This window comes from Rattus rattus, chromosome 14 (assembly GCF_011064425.1).
Source record: "Rattus rattus isolate New Zealand chromosome 14, Rrattus_CSIRO_v1, whole genome shotgun sequence".
In the NCBI taxonomy this organism is placed as follows: Eukaryota; Metazoa; Chordata; class Mammalia; order Rodentia; family Muridae; genus Rattus; species Rattus rattus.
In genome coordinates, this window is record NC_046167.1 from 37,962,909 (window position 1) to 37,982,265 (window position 19,357).

Consider the following 19,357-nt stretch of genomic DNA (forward strand, 5'->3'; position numbering starts at 1 on the left):
GCAGATAAATCAGTAATGGAAATTTTTTTTTGTTTTTACAACCTTTGACTTTTCTTCATGTCCTGCCCTCCTACCAAGTAAAGTCAAATACATGGCTACACCCAAAGCAGTAATACCCAGTCTTTTTTACCCTGGACTATTCCTGTGAGCCATATATACATACATACATACATACATACATACATACATACATACATACATACACACTATGCATAATATATATGTGTAATATATATATATATACATAAAAACACACACACACACACACACATATATATATATATATATATATATATGTATAAAGTGTTGGTTTGTAATATGGGGAAGGCAAAGGGACTAAGAGCCCCACTCCTAGACCAATGGAGCAGCAAGAGGAGCTCTGCTCAAGAAGGGCAGGGCACAAGTCTGGTTCCCAGAGGAAGTGAGGGAAGGCCTAGCAGCCCCCACTTGAGGAAACTCATGCAGTCCTGGGCAGAAAGGAACCAAAAAAGAAACTGGCAGCATGGATTCCTACAAGGGCGGAATGCGGAGAGGGTCATTTGTACCCCTGTGAAGGAAGGGTGGGAGAACAGGGGTAGGACATTCAGAGAATGGGACAGCGCCTTCAGCACTTATTCTTGCAGAAACATCTAATGCCACAAAGTATCATTAGTTCATACTGTGCCCTGCACTTAAAGCCAAATTGACAACAACAAAAATTCATTAACTTTGTCATCTTTTGAGATGATTTTTCAAGGAAGATGTGGAGTTAATTCAAACAGTTATTGCCATAGTAACAGTGTAGCAGTTGGTTGAGTTGGACTAGAACCCAGCTGCTTAGGGCTTCTGATGGGACTGCAGGGAAGACTAGAGTAGCAGCTTGAAAGCTAAGTGAGATGCGATTGAGGATGGGAAAACCCTGTAACTTTGGAAGGAAATGCATGAATGTGTGAGCCAGATTTGCAGTACCAGGTACTGCTTCAACAGAAATGGCCATAGGATATGAGCTTCTGGGGTGACAGTCTCCCCTTGGTCTTGCTACAGGAAGGCTGTGATGGGCAGAGTTTTCAATATCATTTTGTGAAGGGATATACCAACTGCCATCCTATGCCAAAGTACCAGAATCTTTTCTATGGGATTATAATGGTCTCTTGAAGACCTGAGTTGCCTCATGCCTTTCTCTTTAAAATAAATCCTGAAGAAAATATTTAGTCTTTAATTTTAATCCATTTAAATTTATAATTCATAAAATGTCATAGCATTCAGTCTGTCAAGAGCTTCAGCTACAGCATCATTTAGGGACAGTGAGATAAGAGCAGCAGCAGTCTATAGTTGGGACTCCCACTGCTTCTATCCCTGTAGTAATTTCCTCTGTAAGGTTACACAGGCAGCTCCCAGGGGAACTAACAGTCCACCTCTAGCCCTGCCTTCAGCACTCCTTCGATCCTTCTCATTTCTTCATCTGGACAATGAGAACACAGAACTCCAGGGAACTTCTATCTTTGGGATGACATAAATACTTAGCTGATGAACATAACTGAAATATTCTTATTTGTACTGGAATGGAGAAATCTAGGCAAAGATCCCAAGGCCTTTTGCACTTTCATATTCTCTATATAACTTTCTAAATAGTGAAATCTAGAAGATAATTGTCAAAAGTAATATAGAAAGTTCTACCTAGATGTTCTAGTTTCATTCTATTGTTGTGACCAAAATGACTTAAAGAAGAAAAGGATTTATTTGACTTCACTTTCCATATCACAGTCTGTCATTGAGGGAAGTCAGAGTAGGCAGAACCTTGAGGCAGAAGCCATGAAGGAACACTGCCTGATAGCCTATTTGTTCAACCTTATGCTTAGCAACCTTTCTTATGCAGTCTAGGACCATCTGTTTAGGGAATGGTGCTGCCCACAGTAGACTCATTCCTCCTTCATCAATTAACAATCAAGACAGTGCCTCCACAGACATGTCAAAAGGCCAATCTGATCCAGGCAATTTCTCAATTATGGCTTTCTTCTAAGCTATGTCAAGTTAATTAAAACCAACTAGGACACCAACTAACCTCGTCTTGATTTCTATTTGTTGCAAAATTTGCTATTGATGAGAAGAGACTTTGTGATATGGTTGCTAGTTCCAAAATAGTACAGAAAATAGGAAAAGTTACTTAAAGTATGGTATTCCAACTGTATAAGGGGTGACTTCATGGCACAATGGCAGCATGTCTGACTCCAAGTGCATAAGGATGCATATCAACTGCTTGAAAGCATGCTTAGCATGCTCTTCAAACACTGGTGGCTTGAGAGCTAACAATGGATGCGTGTAGGCTGTGCTCAAGTTCTAAAGATTGCTACAGACCTTGGGTGCATATTAGTTTGACAAAAGCACAGAATTTGGACAGTCTGTTCCAAACCTGTTCACTACTCGAGCAAACTCCTTGAGCTCTTTTCATCATAGTTAACTCCTAGGAAATGAGAATAAGCTACAATAGAAATATTAACAGACTAATATGCAATAAACGCAAAACTTCTGTGACAGCACCTACAGAATGCTACATTCACAGTCAAAGCTGGTTTCTTACCCAAGCTACAGGGTGGACATAGAATGAAAACGGCAGGAGTCGTCTGTCTGTGCATCAGGGTTATTGTTCTTTAGAATCAGAATAAACTAGAAAGCCTGGAGCTCAGTGGTCTTTCCATCAGCTGTTTTTATGAAGCAAACATCAGGAACATTGCCATACATGACTCCAGCATAAGCCATCCTGCAGTTACCAGATTGTGTCACGTATTTAGAATGTGCAATGTATACTTCTTGTAGACTTCACTTATCATTATGTCATTTATGCCAGAGATGGTGTAAATAAAACAACTAAGCACATGCAGATGGATTGAGAAACCAAAAACCACTAAAACACCATAAAAAACATTCTATCAGTTCTCTATTGTAATCAGCATTGATGACATAAGGGAATTCTGACAAAGACCATCTAAGTTTCCCGAGTGCTGTATTTTAGAAATTTCAGCTACGACCCGGAGGCTGTTCCATAAGGGAAATCATAGACGTGACTGAAGCAATGGCAGAGCGTACAATGATTGATGACTGAGTATGGAGGAGTCTTCCAACAGTTGGTGGTTTAGTCCCTGGAGCTCTGGAGGGTCTGGTTGGTTGACTTTTACTTGCCATCCTCTTATTAGGTTCCTTTCATGTGACAGAGCCATCTGCTGGTGGCTGGTGTCACTGCAATGTTGGAGCCAGAACCAGAAGATTCTGTCAAACCCTGTTCTTATCACTCAGTCAAAGGAGAACTATAATGTGTATATCCTGCAATAGTAAAATAGGATACAGCCCACAGACAGACAGACAGAAACTTATCATGCATAAGCTAATGATGCTGTTTGCATCAGATGAGTTTTACGATTTGCTGTGGTCTTTCTGTTGAGATGGCTAGGTGGTCAACAGTGCTCGTCGTCTTTCCAAAGGACTCCAGTTCAGTTTCTAGCACCCGGTTGGGTGCCTCACATCCACCTGTAATTCCAGGTCCAGGAGACCTGATGCCCTTTTCTGACCTCCACGGAAATCTGCACACATGTACACATAAAGACACAATCACACATATATATTAGTAAAATAGAACAAATCTTAAAACAAAACATAAAATTACCTTTGGCAATCCCATCAATATGCCATAAAATTAATATACTTTCTTCTAAAGAAGTAACATTAATTCACTTAAAACAATACCAATTACTAATGAATGATATGTGCTGCTCAGAACATATATGCATGAAAAAATTTATGTAAGTGGAGGTACATGTTATGAAATGCAAATGCATGCTTTTTAATCTATAGTATTATGTGTCTGTCTATCTGTCTGTCTGCGTGCATATGTGACTGGTTTGCCATTCTGTCAGCATGTATTTAGAGTCCATCTTGTTCAAAGATATTGAACTATTTTTTTTTTTCTGGAGCTGAGGACTGAACCCAGGGCCTTGCGCTTGCTAGGCAAGCGCTCTACCACTGAGCTAAATCCCCAACCCCCAAGATATTGAACTATTGAAATCATTGGATTGGTCATAGGTTTAACTCTTTTTCAAGGCAAATGAAAAGCAAAAATAACAGATTTATGGCTAGACAGTTTGTCTACCCCATTCAAGTCCATGACTCACTTCATTCATGTCATATGTATGAACAGTTCCAGTGTGGAAGAAAACTTGCTAGGTCTCAATATCCTAGTGAAAGTCTATTCCCTCCCTCCCGCCAGTCTTCTCTTCCTTTTATTACAATACCTGGCACTAAAACTAGGGCCTCAGCTGGGAGCACTGTACCACTGAGCCCCATCCCAGACTAAAATTGCTGATTTTACCAACACCTAAATCAATGAGCAAGTGCTCTCTCTTCTTCCGAAGATTGAGATGAATTCCTAGGTTGTTACTAATTGTACTTTTTTTTGACAACAGTGACAACATCTATAAAGAACATCACTGTTTACTTAAAATGGGAAGTATAATTTATATTTTAAATTTATTCTTGTTCTTGGACTTTTCAGTCATTCACTGAAACAAAGATCTTCATAAAACCTTTAACTCATTTTAATTAGCTATCAGCATTTAAAATCCATTTCAATTAGTATCAGCTACTGTTCATACAACAGGATCATTTTTGAGTCCATGTACTTAGTAACAGTGTAAGAATAAAGAAAAAGGGACAACTGGCTGCATTTGCATAGTAGAAGATTCTTTCATGAGACATGGATGTTTCTACAAATATGAGTGACATTTCATGATGTGCCAAATAATATTTACCCACAAAGTAAAATTTGATATTTAGAAAAAGTGCTTCATAAAATATTTTTATAATTTTTAATTATTTTTATGTACTTTGGTGTTTTTTCTGCTTGTATATCTGTGTGAGGGTGTCAGATCTTGGAGCTACAGACAGTTGTAAGCTGCTATTTGGGTGCTGGGAATTGAATCCGAGTCTTCTGGAAGAGCAGTCAGTGCTCTTAACTACTGAGCCATCTCTCTAGCCACATATGGAAGATTATTTTAAGAACTATAGTAGCTGTGACTTTGAGGAAGAAGAGAGCCCTTAGAAAATATTGTGATGAGTGTGACTTCACATTCCATACCACATTTGTGATGCCCATAAGCGCTACTCTCCACCACTTTAGAAGTCGGGATTGAGAGCCAGTGCTCTCCTGAATGCATAGTGAACAGCAGAGAGTTGATTCAGGAAAGGAAAGCACCAGCTGATGTTAACCCCATCAGAATGTCCTGGGTATACTATATAAACTTGTTCTTTTTTTTTTCTTTTTTCTATTTTTCAGAGCTGGTAAACTTGTTCTTAACACTCTTTCTCAATAGTCCTCTTTTTCCTACCCTCTGGAATCAGGTCTGCTATGCTGATATTGTTAGAGTCCTAATAAAGGCTAGACTCAACCATTTTGTCCAAATTTAAAACATAATGGTGCCTCCTTTATTTCATCAGCACACATTCTAAATACTACTGAAAACTTTTATCAATTTTGCTTCCCTTAGTAAAGACCCAAAGTCTGATTTGCCATTTTCCTAGCCAGCAGATGCTCCATGGACATTTATATATTGCTGATGTGTATTGGATTTTGAAGCCATTTCCCCTCATCCTCTAGTGTTCTTTGGGGAAAACCCCACTGTCATTCCCATTCCCTGAAGGTGATTCAGCTATGAAGCCTCATCCACACAGATGTGGAGACCATCACAAAGTGCAGGCATCCTGATTCTGACTGCTTGATGGGATGTCATCCCACTGTGGTGTTCCTCCATGAGCCAGGCCTCAAGGAACCCAGTTCTCTTCGGTGTTTTAACAGGTGCTCCCTAATGCTCAATCCACTGTTGTCTGCTTTCACACAACAACAACAACAAAAGATAGCTTCTTGAGAAAGATCCACCCATCACTTAGCAAAATCCTCTAAAGAATGGTATATGTCACCTGTTCCAATGCCATCCACCATACCTGGCTGAAGGGAAAGCCAAGGGATGCAGAATCCATAGCATTCTGCTCTGAGGATGCTCTGAGGAAGAGTGAGCTCCAAGCAGTTTCTGTTGCCTCTGACTTCTGGGATTTTGTTTCTGACAAAGCAGCTCAGTGCTGGGGGCTTTAGCAGTTGGGGAAGAATAGTGGAGTGGGCCTGAGGCCTTGTAGAGGCTCAGGAGACACGGGCATAGTGATTTTCCCTCTCCACCTTACAGATCCCTCCTGGAACTGATGCTGGTGAGACTGTGGGAACTGAGGGGTCCCCAGAGGAGGAAGCAGAGGCAGAGAAGGCAGCCCTACCTGCTGGAGAAGGCGAAAGTCCTGAGGGAGCCAAAATCGATGTGGAAAGCACTGAGCTTGCAAGCAGTGAGAGCCCTCAAGCAGCAGAGCTTGAAGCTGGTGCTCATCAGGTAAGGGTTCCTTGAGAGATTTCTAATAAGAGTGCTATTTAGTGGGGTCTTTTCTGCTGGCTTGGACAGTAGCTATCTGTGTATGGAATGGACTTCCTACACCTGTGGCCAAAGCACAGAAAAGGAGGAAGAAGTTTCAATCATGATAGAGGAAATGAAGCACAGATGAGGAGTGTCTTTGGGTTTCTATTGCTGTGAAAAGATATCATGGCCACAACTACTCTTCTTATAAAGGAAAGCATTCAATTGGCTTCTAGTTCTGAGGTTTAGTTCATTACAGCTATGGTGGGAAGCATGGTACCATGCAACAGGCATGGTGCTGGAGGAGGAGACTTCTACTTCTGGGTCCACAAGCAGCAGAAAGAGACAGTGCACCACTATGCCTGCTTCTGAAACCTCTGAGTGACACATTTCCCACAGTGACACACTTGCTCCAAGGCCACATAATGACACTCTTTATGAGTCTATGGGGGCCATTTTTATTCAGATCACCACAATGAGAAAATCCACAATAGAGAGAGGAAGGAAGATTTCGATAAAAATGATAGAGCTATTTGAGTTATAATTGTCCCCCAAAGGCTTAGCCCAGGGCCAGCCCTTGCTGGGAACTCAATGTAAGTAGTGACTCTGAGTTACTATTGTTACTATTTCATGTTGATCATTGTTAGAGCATTGCAGATTCCCTAGAGGGCTTCTCTCATCGATGCTAATCCTAGTTTTCAAGGAAACAGATGAGCATACACAGGAAGTAAGAACTGGTTCTGGTTTCTCCTGCAGCAGTCAAAAACAGCACATGCCAGGCCCCACGGACAATCATGAACAGCCATCGAAAAGTGTGACAGCAACAGGAAGTCCTCCCTTGTATTTTCTTTTCAGGACAGCCTCTTACCCCCTCTGGGCAGACCCTCCACCACTGTGGAATTGCTCATAGAATCCTCCATTTTTCAGGAGTGTGACTGCTCAAGGATCGAGATAGGATTCTCACTAAGTGTTTAGTACTCAAGAGAGATAGTGAAAAAGTCAGGACTAGGTCCACAGTCTGCAAACTTAGTGGGCTTGGAACTGCGGGTTAGTGGGATAGAGAAAGTGTGGGTGGCGGGGAGAAGAGACTGACCTAAGAACAAACACACACACCTGTCCTTTCCCAGGTCGTGACACTGTCCACTTCTCTACCCACCAGGAAAAGGTCATCCCTTCTGTTGTTATCGAGCCAGCCTCCAACCATGAAGGAGAAGAACACCAAGAAACCACTACGGGTACTGAAACAAGGGAGGCCACTGAGGACGTGGCTCCCCAGGGCCCAGCGGGTGAGAAGCAGGAACTGGCCACAGAGCCCACGCCTCTGGATTCTCAGGCTGCTACGCCTGCACCAGCAGGTGCTGTGGATGCTTCGCTGTCTGCAGGGGATGCCACTCAGGAACTGCCTCCTGGCTTTCTCTACAAGGTCTTTGTATTGTCACTTCAGGGTCATTGTTGTTTTAGTTTTCTTTGCACCACTTTCTGGTTTTCCAGTGTGTGGGTTCTGTTGTCATTGTCACCGTTGTCATCGTTTTGTCTCTTGTTTCTCACATCTGCTTTTTCTTTACCCTGACATCTCCCAGGAAAATGCCCCCAAGTCCATGTTTTGGGCAAGCAAGATGTACAGTAATACCTTCCCATGCCTCCTGCAGAGCTGAGTCTGTGTAGCCTGGCTTAGACCAGGCCTTTCAAGTCAAACATACTCCACAAAATGTTTCATTAGGAATTGTCAAACAGACAGGAAACAGAGTCATGCAGTCCAAATGCAGAGTGAGGGACCAACAAAAAGTCCGAAAACAAGTGTCTAAAGACACTAAGGGCCCTCTGTGAAAAGGAAGAAAGATAAGCCTCCATTCCTGGGAAGAAAAAAGTTCTGGCCAGGAACTAAATAAAGCCTCCTTACTGGTCAACAAAACAACAACAATTGCCCAACAACAACAATAATTGCCCAGAAAAGCCATTTACAGCCCAGGGTTGTGGCAGATAAGGTCCCCAGAAGAACCTGACTAGACATTGTAAGCACTGTATAACATGATAGTGTATTTCAGAGCAGCCCTTGTAAGCATTGTATAACATGATAGTGTATTTCAGAACAGCCTTGTTTGTATAACATGATAGTGTATTTCAGAACAGCCCTTGTTTTGGCTTCGTTGGTTCTTTGTTTTGCTGTCCTGAGTGCAAACTCAGAGCTTTGTGCATGCTAAGCTAGCATCCTGCCACTTTGCTGCAAACTTTTGTCCTTTTTAATTTAGAGATAGGGCCTTGCTAAGTTTGATAGGCAGGTCTTTACCTTGTGAGCTTCTGCTCTAGCCTCCCAGACATCTGGGTGATGGGCACAGACCACCTTGCCTGGATACCCATTTTTATTTTAAAGTGTGTGTGTGTGTGTGTGTGTGTGTGTGTGTGTGTGTGTGTGTGTGTGTGTGTGTATGTGTGTGTAGGTGTAGGTTAAGTATAGGTACGTATAAATAATTTGTGTTCATAAGAATGGGATTGATCCATTCTCTGTCTCTCCTTTAGAGGGAAATTGCCACTTTGTACTGGAGGGTGTGTTAATGTTGGGGTTAAAATCCTGGTTAGTTGTTTAAGCAGTGCACATAAAATCAGGAAATTGTGCTAGGCAAGGCTGAGACATGACGGACCCATGCTTAGCTTTCCACTCACTGCAGTGTGACCCACGGTGCCCTTCTCAACCCTTCCCTGGCCTTCTGCTCTCATGCATGAATTAATTTTTGGATAACAGTCAGTTATAGCTCTGATAGTTTTTATTGTACACAGAAAATGCATGTTTTAAAGGTTGGCTGCTTCATCTTGAATGTGCAGGTGTTTTTAAGGAATCAACATAGGAAAAATAAAACTGGCCAGGAGTAGAGAGTCCCTCTAGCTGAGGGATGTGGTATTGTATGTTAGCCTTTATGCTTTTCCCATAATATAAATCTGAAAAAAAAATTAGTGCAAAGGAAAAGCAGGCTGCTGTGGTATAATGTGGTAAGATAGAAAAGGATGAAAATGTATTTTTAAAAAGCCATTTGTTTAATTAAATATTAATTCTTATATAACATGCGAATGGTGGTTTGTCTTGTTTTTCATTATTTAAAACAGCTTTTTAGCCTAGCATGTTTAGTTCAACTTAAACAGTCATCAGTAGCAATAAATAGCTAATGAAAACTAACAGCCTAAAGTTCAGCTACTGTATATTGCACTGAATTAATAAATACAAATACAAATGGCCTTGTATAGGTCAGTAAGAAGCAAGGGTGTTTCTCCTCCCCTTGAGATTTATATTTGCCTATTTTATGATATTAAATTTATATTATGATATGAAAATGCTGGATTCTAGGTCTTTAGAAAGACAAATAATCCATTTAGCCTACAGTGGGAAGTTCAAAGAGCACTGCCCCTGGCTCTGCTCTGGCTGCATGCAGATGCTATCTTGTGAGAAGAAATGGTAACATGACACAGAAAGCCAGAGTAAGGAAAATCTCACTCTTTCATTTTCTTTTTGGAGAATAAACCAGGGTCCTATGAGAAACCCATTAATTCTTTTGAAGGCATTACCCCAGTGACCCACCACTACAGCCCTTGTCTTGCTGTTTTCCATGCCTCTTACTACCCGAAGCCACAAAGAATGTCCGCAGCAAACCACACCCCATGCATGGCAGGATTGCAATACATATCTTCATCCTTTATGTACTAGGAGAAAGCTTCTAGCAGTGTCTGCGTGATCTTATTGGGAGCTATGATGTTCCCCTTTCCTTCCTTCCTTCCTTCCTTCCTTCCTTCCTTCCTTCCTTCCTTCCTTCCTTCTCTTTATTTTGAGGCAGGGTCTCACTGTGTAGCCTACAGCCCTTGCTTGTCTGGAGCGTAATAGTGAGCCCAAGCTGGCTTGAAGTCATGACTAGTGTCCTGCCAGACTCCTGGGTGCCAGGGTTACAGGCAGAGTCAGCACACTCAGCCTCTTTCTGAAATTAACTAATTCCTTTTAAATATGTTGCAGGTGGAAACTCTGCATGACTTCGAGGCAGCGAACTCTGATGAACTTACCCTACAAAGGGGTGATGTGGTGCTCGTGGTGCCCTCAGACTCAGAAGCCGACCAGGTAACGTAAAGACTGGAAGGTGTGTTCAGCCATATTGAACATGTTGAGGGTCAGCTGGACAAGTGACTTCCTGTAGCATTTCTGTTTTCTAACATGCTGCTACTATAAGGCTCAAAGTGAGTCTTAACTACTGGGAGACTCCCCGGCCCCAAAGTGAGACACGAGAACAGAGTTCGATGCAAACGAGCAAATGAAAGAGGTTTATTTTCTGGTGCGTCAGGGTCGACCTTCAATAAGCCCCTCATGGCAACGCCTGGAAAGTGACCCCAAATGACTATAACAAACAGTTTTTATACCTTTTAGGGGTACAGGTTACATCAACAAGGTTATAGTTTAAACTTATTGGCTAAACATATTGACCTTTGAATCTATTGGCTAGCAAGCATATGACATGCATTCAAACTCTATCTGGGACCAGAGGGTCAGGTGACTATTAGTCAGTACATTCTGTGGTTTTTCGAGAATGTCCCTGCTCCTCCCAAGAACTGTGAGTGGAGAATGGAACTTGGCCTAGCCTTGACCTGAGGCAGGAAGCTGGTATTTAGTCTAATCTTGACCTGAGGCAGGAAGCTGGTATTTAATCTAATCTTGACCTGAGGCAGTGGGTGTAAAACTGGTGAAAACCCTTAGAGTCCTTCACAGGAACGCCATAACCTACCTACTTTCTACCAGGCTCTTAATAGCTCTTACACTTCAGTAAAAACTAGGGTCCTTCAATGTAACAGATGAGTTTAACTATGATATGTGTGTGTGTGTGTGTGTGTGTGTGTGTGTGTGGGTGGGTGGGTGGGTGGTGTGTGTGTGGGGTGTGTGATTTCCTACTTGGGATTCATTTTGCTTCTTTGACTCACAACATTGTATTTTTCAGTGTATGGAAAACTATCAACTGCTCTCTCTTTAATTCTTTTCTTCCTCCTTCTTTTTCTTCTCTGTTTCTGAATTTCTAATCTATTATGTTCAAAGTTAATGCCTGACAGCCTGACTTTTTAAATTGATATATATTTCACCGTGATAGTCCGGATGGGGAATTTATAAGAATTCCTCTGTTGCTCTGTGTTTTTTAAGTTTATGCAGCAGCCATCCCAGCACACTGCACATTCTTTCTGCCACTCCTCTGTCATCCTTCTATTTAGTGTCCATTTCCTTGCTAAGATTTCCCCTCTACTGTCTCATAATCACTGTCTTTCAACTTAGATATTTGAATGAACTTATAATAACTGATTCAGTATTTCTAACTAACGGATTCAGTATTTCTAGCTGACTCAGTATTTCTAACGGATTCCAAATATTTGGACATCTGTAGGACTTAAGGGCATATTCCTATCCATTGCCTTTTGTCCATAGGACATAGTTTACTAATATTGCCCTTGGGTCTGGTAACATTTCTATTTATACTGGATGCAGTGAATGAACACTACACTATAGGGAGCTGGAGTCTGTTTTCTATATCTAAAGGTTATTTATTTTTGTTCCAACAGGCACTTAAGTTACTAACTTATTACCCTAAATTTGTGGAAAATTGTTTGTTCTGCATTTTCTTAGAATATTTGCCTGCACACTTTTCATAAGTTCTTTTTCCTAGGGTGATATTTCTACCTCTAAACCATAAGGTGTTTTTAGGGGAGTTGTCTATAGAAAGCCTATAGTGTAGTTTTGCCTATTCTCCTAACTTGATTTGCATTATTTTTAATATTTATTTTTATTTTAAGCTTCATGTATGCATATGTGGCTGTGTGGGGATGTGAGCTGGGTGTCAAATGTCCTGGCCTGAATTGCAGGTGGTCGTGGGCCATCTGATGTGGGTTCTAAGAGCCACTCAAATGCTTAGACCTGAAATGCTCACACGTGTTCCCACTCTTAACCCCTGAGTCGCTTCTGCAGCCCCACTCAGAATATAAACTCCAAACTCCCCCTCTACTGGCAGTGCTGGAACTCTCTTGCTGTTCTCAGGTATTTTACTATTGTTTCTCCCCTAGTTCTTGAAGTATCATTTATAGGTGCAGCCCAGGATTAAAGGAAAGTGCCTCTGTATATTTGGGGGATTCCTCTTTCTAGAACTTTCCTGTCCACTAGTATATAGCTGCTCTTGTGTCTTCAAATTCTATGCTCCTGCAGCATACAAGAGTGAGGACAACTCTTGGGGAAAGACTGTATTAGCCTCTTCTCACCCACAGTGATTCCCTACACTCAAGGGTTAAATATTCTGTTTGCTTTTTGTCTTGGTGCCTTCAGCTAGCTCTGCACCTGATTTATATCCATTCCACTTTATATAGACTACATTTTATAATCATATTTCACCACAAACAGTTGCTAATGTATAGATTCATTTATGCACATACACATGCATAGTTGTCTGAGTGCTTATTCTAGGCAGAGGCATTTATCCAGTACAAACTGTTCCACCATATTCAAAACTGGAAATTCTTCTCTACCACATATTTTAAGCAGTTCAACTTTAATTTTCCTTAGCTAAAGATTTATATCGCCTAATATCCTCCACTTTCCAGTTAAAGTTGTATTTCAGAGTAATGTGTTAGAATATATCTTCATTATGGCTTTGTGGATGTCGCTTCTTATCTTTTGTTCTCCGTTGAAATGATTTAAAAATGCCTCGCTCTATTTGGTCTCATTAGATTTTGACTCACTCTAAATAGAATCCTGTGGGAGGGGAACTGACCTTCCCTGTGCACACTAGAGGCTTGGGGACTGTTTACTTATCTGTCCTTCATATAGATATAACTGTCCTTCACATAGGTGATATCGTAATTTGAAGGACGGCACCTTTCCTCATCAGCCAGACTATTATCAGTCAGTTTATTAGGGCAATTTTTCCTTGACTATTTTTGTGAGTTTTTTTTTTCTGTCTCTCCAAAATTGGCCTGTCTAAGTGCTCATATTTCTTGTCTTTTTAAGAATCATCAGTTTATAGTGTCTGATGATATCAAAGGGGATACATCCAGCCTTTTATTTAATTTTTGAGACCTCTTTTTTATCAGATGTACTTGAGTTTCATGGAGGACTGGTTCAGATTAAATCTGACCATCCCTCTTTGTAAGTGTCTGCCTTTCCTGCCTTGGTTAACATAATAAAGATAGTCATTTCTCACTGTTTTCCATGTAGTACATGCCTGTGCATGTTACCCCCTCCAGAGGGCAAAGAGCAGCCTGTAATTCTCAGTTATTGCAGTAGTCTCCCATTCTGTAGGTGGCCATCAGAGTCACCCATAATTCTCTGGCCTTTCTATGGCTAAATGGCGGAACCTATGAAAAACCAAAGCTCATTTAGAAAGAACATGTGTCTCCAGCAAGAACCCCACAGCCTCAACCATCCCTGTAATCCACATGGACGAGAAACATCAGATATCAGCAAGAGCAGCAACAGCAGTGTCAGCAACACTTGTCCAGCATTCAGTAGTAGGGAGCTCTCTACTGAGTGTTTATTGGGGATATGTGGTGTGAGCTCTGGGGCAGTGCTTTCTTTCCTATAAGAAAATAGCACCAGACATTTGGTGGCCATGTCAGCATTATTTTCTAACTTAACAACTTAAAGTGTTTGACCCTCCCTGCCAGCAAGAATTGTTCTCTCACTCCTTAGTCCACTGTGAACCACAAGATGGTTGGATTCCTTGCTTACCATATTTTCATGTAAAATCTCTTTTCCTTAACAACTTATAACTCAGATAATGCTAATTAAATAGGCCATATAGAAAATTAGAATGTTAAAATTTACCTTCAGTTAAGTATGTATGATAATACATGACTCAAATTATTTCTCTTTAAAAATAATGTTTAAATGACCAAAATTTACAGTGTTTTATAGTAGTGTGGCATCCTGAGGTCACAGTACTAGCAGAATGGGTTATTGTGTAAGTTCTTAGCTCTGTGTACTCTGAAGTTTGCAGGACTCTGAAACATTGTTCTTGTCTTGCAGGATGCAGGCTGGTTGGTGGGGGTGAAGGAGTCAGACTGGCTTCAGTACAGAGACCTGGCCACATACAAAGGCCTCTTTCCAGAGAACTTCACACGACGCCTGGAGTAGGGCTGCAGATGTTGCAAAAGGGTCATGTGACTGGGTTTTTAAACCTTCATGAAATGCAGAGGAGTTCACTTTTGCTACTACACTCTTAATGACTGACAGACAGGTGCCAGATGAGGCTTGAGAAGACCGATCAATAGAGCATGTATGCAAAAGCTATAAGAGGGGAAAAAACAAATTAAGGAAAGAGTCCTTACTCTGTTCCCTGTGTTCAGTAGAGGTCTGTTTGTGCTTTGTCTAACCGTGGACACTGGTACTTGATTCCCCTCCCACCAAGTCTAAAGTAGCTTTCTCCAGACCAGACTTTGACTTCTTTGCATCAAGTGTGTGGTGTTGAGTGGTTGCCCTGCAGATGTGATGAGTTATCCTGTAGTAAGACATTATCTTACTCCCTTGCCCGATGTGAGTGAGCACGTGCTCTCTTTTCCTTTCAAGTTTACTGCGTTTAAAACTGAACAGCTGCAAACGTTCTTAACAGTCTTTTCCAATCACCTCTATATACATCTATACGGACACACAGTCGCACAAGCTAGTTCCCATGCCTGCTGGACCTATGTGTATGCAGATGGCTACATATACATAGCTGATTCCTTCCCTTTCCACTGTAGCTCTTCGCCTTCGTCATTGATACACGCATTGCTCTTATTCGTCGACATTACAGCTGCAGTTTTGCCTTGAGGCAAAACCACTCATCCCATTGCCAAAACAGTTAGTTGACAGTGTCTGTGTGTGTTGTGTGCAGTTTTCAGGATGATATAACAGATACAGTGTCTACGCTGCTGCCCCTTTGGAAAGAGCAGGGCCTGGTTGTATAGCTGCCCAGCTGCTCAGTCCAGTAAATCCATGGACCAGCAACTATGCAGTCATCATTTCTGCCTTTATATGATTGGCTGGATGAGGGGGCTAAAGAACCTATTTACAAAAGCTCCTATATACTTCCACATTCTATTTATGCAACTCATCTTCACAGATCATTCTAAAATGAACGAGGTGATGTGTGCTGTACCACAAACCATCTGTAACAGTTGTGTTCTCAGTGCTGTGTCATTCCAAATAAATCTTTGGTAATCTCCAAGTTACAAGTTCTTTTTCAAGAGTGGTTATTTTCTTCTTGAAATCTTGTTCCAGTGGGACAAGTTACTTTGGAGCAATTTATGCTGGAGTTGTTATTTGTGCAGATGTGTGCTTGCTCCACCTCTGGGTTGTGCTCCGTGGCCCTGCCTCACTTCCCCACCCCTCCATCCCAGTCATTGCTGGTTACTGGTGCTTCCTGGGAACCAGCAATTACTAGAGCGCAAATAACAGCTATGGGGAGACCTCCTTCTATTGCTGGCTGTGGACACTCAGTCTATGAATCACTGGCAACCATATGATGCATAATCAGCCTCATGACAGCTTCATTTTTAGTCACTTTTCTTTCTGGCATTTTATGTTTGTAAGTACATAAAGAAGGAGCTCTGAGTGGAGAGAAAAGAATCCGTAGAGCCATTGTAGTGAGAGGAGAACGTATCATACAAGCATGCCTCATCTTAAGAAATGTCTACTAGTATAGCTCTGTGTACGGTGATACCGTGTATGCAGATCAAGACTATATGTGAATGCATTTCTTATTTGTGTTTCAAATTCTCCTGACGAATCACTGGGTTTTAGGTTTCTTAAGCGGCAATAGGGAAATTTCTATTGTTGACCACTGTTTCCCCAAGGGCTAATTTAAAAGAAGGCTTAGTCATTGTGAATGATGGTCTCCTGCAAGAAAATAAAATACCACTGTCCAGCAGCATGCCAGGGAACTAAGCAAAGTGCAGCGAGGTGACCCTTAAAAAGAACCTCATTCCCAACAGGAAAGCATATGGACTGTTGAAAAGTGACGGAACCAATCAGGGCCTTTGGTTTTGTTGTTGTTTGCAGTGTTTGGTATTAAACTCTGACCCTTGCCAATGCTAGACAATGTATCTGCATCCCAGCTGCACAAATGATTTTAATAATAAGGTGTACCTAAACTGTGCAAAGCTAATTGCCACATCTTCAGGAGAAGTTACTCTGAAATTCCACTGGGATCCTCCCCATAGTGGCTGTCACAGGACCTATCGGTAAGACAGACAGGATGTGGCTCAAGTGAATTTTGCCCTGAGCTTCCTAGACAAATGTACTTCAGTGACCTACTAAATTCATCCAGGACAGCATGCTTTTAATCATTTAGTCCTATTTTTAAAACACTTCTTTGGTTTTGAAGTACTAAATACAAGAATCAGATGACTCAGGGTAGACTATGCCCTTGCATAGCAAAGCCCCATGCACTATTCTGCTTTCCCATTATGAACAAGATTTTTCTCTCTCAAAGCTAGGGAGGCTTTGAAGTCAACAAGAAGTCCATGATGATGGCATCTGTCGGATAGAGTATGAAGACTCGTTGTTCTGATGCTCTTTAAAATCATATAGAAGCCATGAATGGGTCATTAGAGAGATCTTATCATGATTCTGCATTCCATTCAGATGCTCCAATAAAGAAAACACCTGACCTTGGGGAAATGCCAAGCACATGAGAAATGAAGAATTTGATGGTGACTAAGGGCCAATGCTTTATTCCACACAAAGGCATGACTGCACACCTTGAAGCTATAGAAATACACCAGTCAACAGAATGACCATCCTAGGTCTCTACTAGTCTTTTCTGAAAAGCTCAACTAAAATTTTTAAATAGAGCTGAGAAAAAATTCTTATAATCACTATGTGCCATAACTTGGTACGGGGTGCATCATACTGTTCTACATGTCATGGTAGCTATTGTCTTCCCAGAATGGAACCTCTTCCTGAACCTCAAGTAAACAGACATTTAGAAGCTTCATGAAGAAGACAGTGGCAGTCTCTTGGCAAAGACAACCGAGAACCATGTAGTTTTGTTCAGCTTAGAGACAGTCTTTTTCCTGGCTCAGTCATTATTTGAGATTTTTCTTAACCTACAATATTAGGCTGAAACTAATTTGGCTGAGACTACCAGTTCTCTGTATCCTAGCACAGCAAGAGGCTGAACCGATTCAAAAGCACCAAACATTCAGAATAGTCTCCCCAAATAGTTTGTGAGTCATTAGTTATACTTTCTCAAGACTGTAATGACTTTTACAGTTTAAAAGGTAATTGTGATACAACTCTTAAGTCTATGCAAACTGAAAGACCCTAAAGCTTTTCAAAGGAAACAAACTTTGTACTAGTTTCCTAAAATCCAAATAGTCCCATGACCCTTACGATCTCAGGTCAAACACTCAGGTTGTCTGATTCTTGAAGGCTACATGTAGTTGTAAGCTTGATTTTGCCTCCCTGCAGCACTTATGGGTGTGTATGTATTTAGCTCTTGAGACATGCATCCTTGGACATCACAAAGCACTATAAACCCTCTGTGAGAGAACCTTGTCCTTAAACACTTACCCACAAGGTGACTCTTTTCTATCCTCTCCTCCTATCAATAAATATTATAGAACTCTCACATTGCCACGTGTTCCCCATTAGCGACTGTGTGATTTCTACGGCATATGGAAACACGATCCATCATTTTCACACTCTCCCTAAGATTCCAGGATACAAATTCCCTTTGCTTTCCTCTTTCTCTGGTTTTTTTCTTGTTTTCTGTGCTTGTTTTCCTTCTTTCTGAGGGAACTGGGAGTAGAGCACTAACGAGGGAGATAGCAATGTCCTTCCATTTGTATTTCTGCTGTCTGAGGACTGTCCCTGGAGAAGGTCCTGTTGTTGCTTCCAAGTCCACACATCTGCATGTTCATTAAACAGTTGTCAATCTCCTTCTCAGTGTGAATTCCTATGACTTTTGGAGAATGATTCTACAAGGCTTTCCCCTGGTACCAAGCACAAGCCCCAGTCCTGGACTTGCTGAATTTGGAGTTTCCTTTGTGCTCCATTTCCCAAGAACACACAACCACTGATGTCTCATCCCTCCAAATGTCTTACCATCCTGCGTTCTGGTGTTTATTTCTGAGTCCTGCGGGCATGCATGCCCCTCTAGCCAGAGGTGATTTTGCTGTTCCTGCCTTCCCAGCTCGCCCCTCTCCTCAACTCATTTCTGTGCACACCAATGCTAGCACATCAGCACCCCTTCCTGCCATTGCTTCTTCTACCAGTGACAGCAATGCGTGTTTCTGGATACTGTATGTCACTGGAATCACAGTAACATTGCTTGGCCCTCAAAGGTTCCCATCTTTACTAGCATGTCCCTGTGGTTTCGCTCATATGAATCGCCCCACTGCCCCACCCTATACTACTAAACCAGCACACACTCTATCTTAGCTCGCTCTGCTACAACCTCTCCTAGAATGCCAAATGTCCCCTTTTCTGTTTGCCTGTACTCTTCCCCTACCACCTCAGAGCACAGCTTCTGTCTCCCTCTGAATTAACAGGCTCTCACCTGTGCAATCCTGCGCTGTCACCCTTCAGACTGCTTACTCAGGGGTTGGGGATTTAGCTCAGTGGTAGAGCGCTTGCCTAGCATGCCCAAGGCCCTGGGTTCGGTCCCCAGCTCTGAAAAAAAGAAAAAAGAAAAACAAACAAAAAAAAAACAAAACAAAAAAAACAAAACCCTGTCTCAGACTGCTTACTCCTTGTAGAGTGTGCATGAGCACTCTCAGCCTTTTTTTCCCCACACTAAGGGATATAGTCTCACCCAACCTTCATATTCTCCATCTACCTGCTGTTTATGTGTGAGGGAAAAGGAGGCACAGCACCAACCAACTCGTGCCCAAAAGTGCAGAGGCATCCCAAGTACAGCACTCCAGGATCTCTGAGATCAAAAATAAAAGCAATA

The 19,357-nt window shown here is 41.7% G+C and overlaps 1 protein-coding gene across 1 annotated transcript in view; it reads left to right on the forward strand.

The window, feature by feature from the left end:
* Amph (amphiphysin) overlaps nucleotides 1–15,632 on the forward strand; it is a 195,810-nt gene extending 180,178 nt beyond the window's left edge. Inside the window, exons 18-21 of the mRNA XM_032884708.1 lie at nucleotides 6,204–6,398; nucleotides 7,579–7,842; nucleotides 10,414–10,515; nucleotides 14,446–15,632. Coding sequence (XP_032740599.1) covers nucleotides 6,204–6,398; nucleotides 7,579–7,842; nucleotides 10,414–10,515; nucleotides 14,446–14,553 — 669 coding nt within the window. The 3' untranslated portion in view covers nucleotides 14,554–15,632. The remainder of the gene's footprint in view (nucleotides 1–6,203; nucleotides 6,399–7,578; nucleotides 7,843–10,413; nucleotides 10,516–14,445) is intronic.
* The last annotated feature ends 3,725 nt before the right edge of the window (nucleotides 15,633–19,357 follow it).